Source organism: Terrapene carolina, unplaced genomic scaffold (genome assembly GCF_002925995.2).
Source record: "Terrapene carolina triunguis isolate 2854851 unplaced genomic scaffold, T_m_triunguis-2.0 Scaffold236, whole genome shotgun sequence".
Taxonomy (NCBI): Eukaryota; Metazoa; Chordata; order Testudines; family Emydidae; genus Terrapene; species Terrapene triunguis.
Window position 1 is genome coordinate 17,535,026 of NW_020664587.1, and position 10,755 is coordinate 17,545,780.

Below are 10,755 nucleotides of genomic sequence, written 5' to 3' on the forward strand. Positions count from 1 at the left end.
TGTGGGGAGGGGGGTCGGTTGAGCTGGGGGTACATGGGGAGGGGGTGTGTTGGGGGCAGAGGGATGTAAAGGATGGAGCATGTGGAAGGCCTAAGATGGGGACTCTAGGGGTAACCCTGTTGGAGGTGTGTGTATGAAATGGGGACATAGGGGGCTTGTGTGTGTTTGTGAGAGAAGTTCTTAAAGGGTCATAAAGAGCCTGTTTTTCCTTCCCCGCGTGTGCTGAGTCTTTGTGGGGAAGGGCTTTCTCTTTTCTCCTGACTTGCATAGATCCTCTGAACATGTGGGAGAGGGGTGTGTGAATTGGGGAATGGGCAGGAAGGAGTGGGGGTAGCGGAGGATGAGGGGGAGGTTGGCTTCCCTTGTGGGATCAGTGGCCTCCTCTGCCCCAGTGTCTCTCTGGGTCTGCTTCCCCACACACTATTGCTGGAATGTGTGCCCTGCCTGTATAGTCCCAGGATGTTTCTCATTTGCAGGCACGTTCTTTGAAAGTGAGTCCTCAGCAGCCTGTGTCAACAGGACCTGTGCCACCTCCTCCAAAACCCAAGACGACTCCTACAGCTGTAGATCCAACAAAACAGGCAGAGGAAATCTTAAACGCAATCCTGCCACCAAGGTAAGAAACTGCTCTTTCCCCCTTTCACCATGGTCCTAGGATGCCAGGAAGAGTCAGCAATGTAAAATTCTAACGTGGAGAGCAAAGGAAGTTGGGATTCAGTGAATGTCACAAAATGGTGTTGGGGAGAGAGTGGGGGATGGATTTCTAGCTAAATGAAATGTTTGTTCCTGTCAATGAATGTGGCCCATCTAATAGCTGGTTATTCGTGCTGGGTGATGAGTGGTAGTTAAATAAGTATGTTGTCTAATTTGTATCAATATTGGCTCTTTCTGAATCTGACAAAGATGCTTTCCTCAATGATGTATTGAGGTAGCAAATGCCCCTGATGAATTATACATCAGTTTTAAAAGTAATATAATAAAAATAAAAAAAAAAATCCTGACATTGCTGTATTAGACGCAAAGCAGCAGTCCCCAAGCCTTTTTAAGACTTCTGTCTTGCTTGATGGCCGTGTAGTGTGCAGTTAGCCATGTTTGCTGTCATCCAAGTGTTGTGTAGCTAAAAGTTCCTGCCTTGCTACGTACATGTGTAAAACGCAGGCGCTCCCTCTGTTGTTGAAATGCCAGTTCAGTGGTGAGAATGAAAGATGCAAAGGCAGCATTTGTTTAGGGATCAGGACAATTATCAGAAGCTGTGCTGACATTGTCTCTCAGTTGTACTGACTATGGAGGGTGGAGAGAATGCTTGTATTGCACACTTCTGTGGGGAAAAAAATGGGATTCTTTCAGTTGGTGGTGGAAATCAGTGCTCAAGCATATGCTTGATTAAACCTTATCCAGAGGCAGCTCCTAGGTTGTTGCTGATAGCAGTCAATGCTTTTATCGTCAGTGAAGCTATGATGAAGGCAATGAATATGGCTAACAAACTAATCTGTGCTGCTTTTGTGATGCAGAGAATGGGTGGAAGACAATCAGCTATGGATTCAGCAGGTGTCCACCACTCCCAGTACCCGAATGGATGTAGTTCATCTGCAGGAAGAGCTGGATCTCAAACTACAGCAAAGACAGGCTCGAGAAACTGGGATTTGTCCTGTCCGCAGGGAACTCTACTCACAATGCTTTGGTTAGTGAATACATCCAGGTCTCAGAAACCATAGCAAAAAGCTTATTTGAATGATACTAAAATGCCTGAAGTTTCTGAATAGCTCAGGACATAGGGAATGGGAAATAGAGACTTTCATCTAAGGTGTATGGGTTCCAATCCACCCTGGTCAATAGGGAATGAGAGTTATTACCATCCCATGCCTGTTTGAGGACCTGTTGATCTCAGTTCAGTTCCTGGTGCAGAGGTCCACATCAGAATTAACACAAGTAGGTCCCTGTGTGAAGTCTCAGCAAAGAACCCAAAGTCAGAATGGACACACACTTTCCTTTTTCAGCCTTAATGGGTCCCTACAGGGCAGGGTTGAGGCACAGTGCATGTGGGAAGCTTGCACTGTTATTAAACAGACTGTACTTGCCCTCTTGAGGCTGCCCAGTCTGTCACTCTAGCATCTCTCACTACCATGTAGAGATGAAGCCCGGTTGCCGCAGGAGTGCTTCCTCTTAGTGTCAGCTTGTATACAGAACAGTATTTTAAAAAAAAAGTCTATATACAAGCTGACACTGAGGAGGTGTTACTGTGGCAACAGGGCATTGAACAGTAAGCTGGGATTTGTTGCATATTTGCATGGGAGGGAAAGATTCATCCAACCACACTTAGATCATACTCCAATAACTAGATTAATTCATCTTAAATTATTTAACGTCTTGGTGACACTATGCTAGTCCTCCAGCTGCTACAGACCAACCCCGGAGGCTGGAGAAAGACACCAGCCACTGATTTAGAGAGAATTCTTATTAATATAATTAATTCATTAATTCCTTAGCAATAGGAAGCTTCAGGTCTACACTGCCTGGCCTTGAACACCTCAAATGTCATGGCCATAATTACCTTTCTAGGCACACTGGCCCATGCTAAAATGTTTGTCTTGATACCTATGTAAAACATTTTCCCTCTATCTTTACTGTTATGCCCTTTTTATTTAAAGATGAACTTATCCGTGAGGTTACGATTAACTGTGCAGAGCGGGGACTGTTGCTGCTTCGAGTCAGAGATGAAATCCGAATGACCATCGCTGCCTATCAGACACTGTATGAGAGCAGTGTTGCCTTTGGTATGAGGAAGGCATTACAGGCTGAGCAGGGCAAATCTGACATGGAAAAGAGAGTAAGTGAGGCTGTTAACGTCATAATGTACCTGTGATCTGGTACACAAATGTCTCTCTTTTATCTTCCTCATGCTGGCTCAGTAGATCATATTTTCTCACATATCTATTAGAGCATTGACAATTTTTTGCAAACAAAATCAACAAACACCATTTTTCACTCAGCTCCAGTACTTACATTTGAGTCATTTTCTGATTTCATCAATAAACTCGTTCAAAATACGCTGCTTAGATTTTTTTTTTTAATTTTCTAGTTCCACTGGGTGGCAGTAAAGATAATCAAAACACACATCTTGCTGATTCCCTAAGGCTGCTTTTTAATGGATAAATTGGCTGCTATTATCATTTTTATTCTTCAAAAACTGTAAAATGCATAACTTATATCTTCATTGTATTTCAAAAACATAGCAATGAATGTCAGGCATATCTATGTTCTTTAAAAGATTGCAGAATTAGAAGATGAAAAGCGAGATTTGGAAAGACAAGTGAATGAGCAGAAAGCTAAATGCGAAGCTATTGAAAAACGTGAAAGTGAAAGACGGCAGGTAGAGGAGAAGAAACATGGTGAAGAGGTGCAGTTCTTGAAACGAACTAATCAGCAGTTGAAGGTTAGTAAAGAACCCTGACTGCAATGTCTTGGTAGGAAAACAACTGAAGTATTTGCTTTGTAAATAGTGAGACCTGAAAATGAATTTCCCTATAGTCTTTTGTTCTCTTAATGAAAAGGCCATATGTGCATGTATTAGTTCCTCTCTAACTTGCATTAATGTTGCAGATTCTCCAAATTCTCAAAGCTCCCTGCAGCTCTGTAGGGTGAGGAATAATGCCGTTAGTTCAAATGACCCCAAACCCTTTATGGCTGGTTAATTGATCAGTTATTGAATGCATGAGTGCAGTTGTTTCCTAGACACAGGGGCATTTTAGATCTCAGAATTTAAGGGACTTTTTAAAAATACGTTTGTGCTTTAAACCTGACTGATGCTCAAGGACCAAATTTTTGTGTAGACCTGACTCTAGAACAGTTGGCTGTCAGCAGAAGACACCAAGAATCTGAGAATGTTTCATCTTTAAAGCCTCATAAGTACAAGCCCAAAGTAAGGCAGACAAGGAAGACAGAATTATTCCTTTGTTGCTGTGGGCCTGAAAACATTAGAATCCTCTCCCTTACGACAAGGGACAGTTTAAAATGAACTATTGCAGTAAGGGACAAAACTCCTTTGGGTTTCAGTGCAATGGGGGCTTTTCTCCCATCCATGTCTGGAGTTTTCTGTGAGTAACAGGTAACGGTAATTGGATCTCATCTATCACTGAAAGAGTAGGCTGTAAAATATTCATATACTCCTGGAGTGGAATGAGGGGTGAGCAGTGTACCTGCAATTAGAAACTACCCCAGAAAGTAGACTTTTAATAGCTAAAAATTTAAAACAACATTCCACCTTATTTCTTTGGTTTATAAACAATGCAGATTATCAGGAACAAACCTTTCTATAATGATACACATAGTAAACTTTCCTAGCTTTAGGGAGCTAACTTATAAAAGAGCACAGAAATCTATTCATATTAGTCTGTGGCTTACATCTTCAAAATGGATCCTACTAACTTCTTGTTTGGTCTTACCTCTGTAGCGGGGGGAGGAAGTGAGTGGTTTCCTCCTCCTTTCCTAATGGGCTCTAGCGCTTGTCACAGGAGTGCTAGCTATTTGACCTAATGTAAACAGCTCTAGCTGTGCTGTCTGACCTAGATCACCGCAATAACTACTTACTACCTATCCACCTGCTGACCTTCACACCTTGCTTGTGGGTCAGAGGCCACTGTGCGACTTGGTTGAAGAACTTTTGGATAGGTGCTTTTGTTACAAATTTAAATGTGTGGGTTTCCACTAGAGGGCAAAGTAATGTTTGGAAGAAACTTGAATCTGAACCTGTCACATGGGCTGTGTCTGTGAACCTTTAGTCTTTTCTAATCACATGTCTTCAACTGTATTGGAATCATAATCCTCAGGGGAACTCGATGGCAATATCACTACATTGTCTGGGAGCTTCCAGTCTGTCTCCTCTGTTTGCACCAGAATTACAGATAGTAAATGGCAGGGATGCATTACTAACTGGGTTCCTAAGGCAGGAAGCATTTACTTGGATCAGATTAAAGCATAACTACTGTATTGTAACTAGTAGTACTTCTCCAGTTGTCTGCTAGTGCTCTCTCCTGGAGCCAGAATATGTCAAAATAACTCTTCCCGTGGCTGGTTGATACATGTGGATCATAGCAGTCTAGTTCTCTTTGAGACAGAAGGAATAACTCTCACTCTAAAACAAAGCACCCTGGCTTTGGCAATTAAGATGGCTCTCCAGGCCAAAAATATTTAATTTGATGAAAGCAGGGTTTGTGTTAGCTGATCCCAGGATAACATCTTTGCTGTTGAAAAGTGACCTCATGCTTGTGGTAAAAATGTCTATTTAAAGGAACCTTCCTGGCCAGATCTAAATCTCTTTACTTAGCACTCAGAGCTACTTTCCTTATCTTTGACTTCATCACATTTACACTCTAGACTTCCTCAGATAATCTGTTAGCTTCAGACCACCTTGCAGAGTCTTAGGCCACAGAACGAGGTAGCCATTAGGCCAAGAATATGTTGCCACCAAGTCCATATTCCTTTCCTGAGCCAGAAGGATTTATAAAGAGCTGTACACTTACACTTGCTACCACTTATTTTGTTGATGTAAGTGCTGGAAGTTTCATACAGTACAAGCTCCCTGTGCATTAGTAGCAAGTTCTTTCATCCAAGACTTGGGCGTCAAGTTGTCTCTGTGAGTGAAAAATTTGCAGTTCCCAAATACTTTTGTCTCTGAGTCAGAGCTTGCATTCCAAACCCCGAGAGCCAAATGTTTAATTTAGCAAGCTTAATACAGCCTGAAATCAGAGAACAAACCACTTTTTAAGCAACTTTTATTTAATTTCCTTTTCAATACTTTACATTATAAAATGGGTCTTTCACTGAATGGAACCACGGCCAGCTTTTAGTTTTCTTCTCATAATACAACACGTCTGTACCAAGAATGAAACAAACTAATTTATAAAACATGGAGTAAGGAATGAAATAACCAGGAGGAAAATCCTGGCCTGGTTCCCCTGGAGTATTCCAGTAACTTCTTAGCATCCTCGCTCTGGAAACAATGAACAACTGTCACCTTACAGCAATGGAGGGGTGGGGTGTAGATTGAGTCTAGTTGGACTTAATGAGTTGTTTGTCTTTCAGGCCCAACTTGAAGGCATCATTGCACCAAAGAAGTAGATTTCCTTGTGGGGCCCTGCAGGAAGAACTCATGAAACCTTTCTCTGAGCAAGGAGGTTGTGGTTAGTGACCCAGGTCTGTCTCATTCACAGTGATCCTGATTTCCACACTTTAAAGTAACTAGAAACATTGGAATTGTATTCCTTCTCCCCTTCCCTATTCTAATAGATTAAAGTGTTTTGCTAATTACTGAGACCTCATTTTCAGCGACTTTTCAGCATCCAGCTCTTTGTATGCTGAACATGTCTGGGATTTGCCTCTGTGATTCTCTAACCTATCACTGTTAAGGTCATACTCTTTTTAATAAACTTTTTTGACAGTAGCACCTCTGCCTCTATTGATCTGTTAGATGCTGTACAGATTTCAGAAGTACCATACACAAAGCATTGGACTAATATCAAATGGAGGTTACTGTTCAAATACTCATTTTAGCAGATTGAGTATATTTTGTTTCTGGGGTGGGAGCAGGTTCAGACTCATAGCTGTACAGCTGCCAGTAATGCTGGATGTGAATGGTAAGTTGCCAGCCTGCTTTCTGCTCTTCTGAGCTGTATGTGTGGGAAAGAATAGCTCTTTCAAGCATGCTGTAACATTGCTATCCTTTCTACTTGGTTCCCTGCTTTTCCTCATCCCAATCACTTGTCTGGGCCAGCACCTTCATTGCTATTGTGTAATGAATCCCTCATCTGACTATTTTCAGTGCACTTCTGTGACATGCTTTACTGCCTGCTGAGCCCTAGCATACATCACATGTACCTCCCTAGTGTAAGAATTTGTAAAACAGGACAAAATGCAACTGGATACCTTTGGCTCAAGTGATCAACGGGCAGTTGGTGGGGCATGGTGACAATTTAAAAGTGCCAATCTTAGTTAAGGAAGGCCAAGATTTGCCCTTCATTGTGGGCAGGTTTTGGTGCATTTTCTGCCTTTCCTAGCAAGGGCCACATCTACCCCGATGGAAGGTTTAACTCTTGTAACCTTATGGCCTAGAGCCCAGCTTGGTTCTAGCCCTGAGTTCTCTTTACTGTTCATCACTACTGTTAACTATGCACAATTACCACATTGCCCACCCAACCAAAAGTGTGATCACTTGGTGTCCTCAGGTCCTTTCAGCAAATAGAACACCTACAATTGTTTATTTTTGGTATTGTAATCCCCAACTGTCCAGCCAAAGGGGTGCTCTCTTCTCAGTAGCTGCTGTAATAGCATTTCTTTCCTAGAAACTGTGTTAGTGACAGCTTCTGGACATGCAGCTCTGTATAGGAGAGGAGAAACAGCCAGCAAGGAGCTGTGTGCACTAAGCAGCCATTGTACAAATACCAATCAGCCACAGCAGCAGTCACCCTACTTCATATCAGCCTGCCAGGGCAGTACCCTGCACAATAGCGCCCTGGCTTCTAGGCTCTATCATCACGCAAATAACAGCTACAGATCTTTAATGCACGTGTGCTCGCTGGCATACCCAATTTCAGTGCCTCAGTTCACCTTTTGAAATCTGATGTAGTAGGATGGAGGATATCAGATACAAACCCCAGAGCTTATGCCCCAGTAGTACCTGATCGTAAATATTGCAGGTTGCCAATAGCTTATTTATCTGCATTGCCTATATCCCATATTGGTTAAAACAAGTTTTATTTTAACTTCAGTATGTTTGCTGAAACCTGCTTTTGTTCTACTTGATAAGGACAGCCCTGCTCTCAAACCCAAGATAGCCAATTAACTTTATGTAATATTTAGGGTCATCTTGAGCAGGGGTTCTGAACCTTTTTCTTTCTGACTCTCCCCCCCCTCCCCCCCCCCCCCCCCCCCCCCAAAAAAAATGCTATCCAAACTCCATGGTCCACCTGAGCTATAACACCGTTTTTTCTGCCTAGAAAAGCCAGGGCCGGCATTAGGGGGTAACAGGGCAATTGTCCAGGGCCATGTGAAGCTAAGTTGCTCAGGCTTCAGCCCCGGGTGACGGGCCTTGGGGTCCCAGACTTCAGCCCCATGCGGTGGGGCTTTGGCTTTCTGCCCTGGGCCTCAGCAAGTCTAATGCCAGCCTTGCTTGGCAGACCCCCTGAAACCTGCTCTTGACCCCCCAGGGGGCCCTGGATCCCTGGTTGAGAACCACTGATCTTGAGGACTAAAGGTCTCTTCGCTATGTACCATTCAGAACCAGATACTAGACACTAACTTTTCACTAAAGAAAACTTAAAAAGGCATTTCCCATGCAGCTGTGTAGGGTTTTGTTCTACCGTTAACTAAAGAGGGAAGTAATTAGGAAATTAGAGTTCAGAGGAGAAAACTACTGTTAGCCATCCCAAAATCCTCTAAAAATAGCTCATTTTCAGAATCTGCAGAAAGACTTTCTAACGAGCCTTGTGACAGTAGCTGCTGAAGCAAGTTTCAGCCTACCTTTTGGAACTACCAGCTGTACTCTGCTCAGCTGAGGAATGAAAAGGATCATAGGGTAACAGTCATTTAAGTCATAATTCCCAGCTTCTGTTTTCACAGCGTAGGGAAAGTTATTGCAAATGAGGGCTGCATCCTTTTTCCCCATTATCTTGGACTCTAATATCCAGAAAAGAAGAAATTTTGAGGGACTTAAGATTTTATAGGGTTTTCTAAAGAAAAAAATCATGAAAGCCATCCTTCAAGCAAAGGTGCAGGAAGATCAGTTAAGGGCAGGTTACCCTGCTCGTGGGATGGTGGGTTTGGTGTTTATGGTCCCACAGACTAGGGGCCTTTGTTCCAGCAATGAAATCTTCCCTCTTTCAGCATTTTCACAATAGGCCTTGGTATAGTCACTACATCAACTTGAATTTTCTTCTTTGCTAAGGAGCTATTGCAAGCTGTGTTCAGTCAGTTTGAGTCTCCTGCAGCCTCCAGTATAGTTCTGCAAGAAGAGCCTCAGTTAAAGGATCCATCTCCTATTTCACTGCAACCACATACTTTTCCACAGCCAATGGACAGAGATTTGTTCAAATTCTCTCAAGGGAGGTGGTGTTATCCTGCCATGTCCATTGCTGCCATGGTGGTACAAGTTTTTGAAAAGGATGTTAAAAAACCTACCCTGAAGTTGCCAAGTGACATTAAGCATTTCTCAGTCACTCTCCAAATTCTAAGAAAGGTCAATTTGATCACTCTAGTCCCTGCTACCGAACTGCTTCCTACTGAATAGTGGCAGAAGTCCAACACTGGAGACTTTAGTCTCCTGCAGAGACTTCCATTTTGTGAATGACCTAATTAACCAGTATTTCCTGTTACTGCTTCAGTTTCTCCTTGCTCATTTTCAGCCTGAAACTTAATTTATCCCAGGCTCATTCCTTTGCCAGAATCACTCTTGGGGGCTGTGGTCCTGAAAAGCTGCAAAGTGGTTACTCACTCCAGCAAGGAATTAAGACAAGGGATTCATTTTGAGTAAGAGCAAGGCCCAGTGATTCCATAGCTCCAAAGACACAAGAACGCTTCCAAGGCATGTGTCATTCGGATGCTCAAGAATTGTGGACGGCTGAATGTCCCATGAAGTGGACAAGTGTTTGGTTTTAGCAGTGATTAGAACTCCCAGCAAGATAACCTCACATGCAGAGGTGAGAATTTCCAGGTTCACTCCTTAACTTTATGCCATGCCTTTGATTTCCAATAAAGATTCCCATTACTGCCATTTCCAGGGCCATGATAATTTGTTACTCTGGAAAACAGGACCTTATTCTGACAAAGGCACTAGAACGTAAGTGCTGCTCCTACTTCAAATCCCACAACAAACATGGCCCTTAATAAAATTTCATCTGATTAAAAACAGCTAGTAGGCTCAGACACATTTCCAGCATCTCTTCATCTGCCATAGCCCTTCCTTTCCCATTTCCCTGGTCTCTTAGCAAGCAGTTGTGCTGAAGAGTGCCTAATTGTGTGGTTGTTTCATGATACAGAGACATGGCTAGCAGAGTAAGTGGCAGTTAATGAAGTTAGAGGCACTATTTATCTTGAATACACGGCTAACCACAAATGAGGTAGAAAGCTTAACCTATGGCATGAATTCAAGCAATCACTTCCACTATTCCAACACTATGATGTTTAGAGACTCCTGCATAAACAGCAAACTGCAGCTCTTAACTCAGTTCACCCCTTCTCCAAAACAATTTTGTAAATATGTTTCTACGTTTTAATTTGGTGCTAGATCACAGCATGGATTAATGTTAGCTAGGGCACTTTTACACAGAGCTGTTGTGGAAATACCATGTACTCATTTGCCGAGAGAGACCATGAAGCAAATGTGATGACATGGGGAGGGGGATAGCTCAGTGGTTTGAGCATTGGCCTGCTAAGCCCAGGGTTGAGAGTTCAATCCTTGAGGGGGTCACTTAAGGATCTGGGGCAAAATCAGTACTTGGTCCCGCTAGTGAAGGCAGGGGGCTGGACTCAATGACCTTTCGGGGTCCCTTCCAGCTCTATGAGATAGAGGTAATATATGGAAATATACCTATGTAAATCCATGGTACAACCACATCTTGAATACTGCATGCAGATGTGGTCACCCCATCTCAAAAAAGATCTATTGGAATTGGAACAGGTTCAGAAAAGGGCAACAAAAATAATTAGGGTATGGAATGGCTTCTGTATGAGGAGAGATTAATAAGACTGGGACTTTCCAGCATG

The 10,755-nt window shown here is 42.9% G+C and overlaps 1 protein-coding gene across 1 annotated transcript in view; it reads left to right on the top strand.

The window, feature by feature from the left end:
- DNALI1 (dynein axonemal light intermediate chain 1) overlaps positions 1 to 6,439 on the top strand; it is a 7,131-nt gene extending 692 nt beyond the window's left edge. The window contains exons 2-6 of the mRNA XM_024202938.2: positions 477 to 616; positions 1,512 to 1,681; positions 2,649 to 2,827; positions 3,269 to 3,433; positions 6,082 to 6,439. Of these exons, the coding sequence (XP_024058706.1) occupies positions 477 to 616; positions 1,512 to 1,681; positions 2,649 to 2,827; positions 3,269 to 3,433; positions 6,082 to 6,117 (690 nt within the window). The 3' untranslated portion in view covers positions 6,118 to 6,439. The remainder of the gene's footprint in view (positions 1 to 476; positions 617 to 1,511; positions 1,682 to 2,648; positions 2,828 to 3,268; positions 3,434 to 6,081) is intronic.
- Positions 6,440 to 10,755: the final 4,316 nt, after the last annotated feature.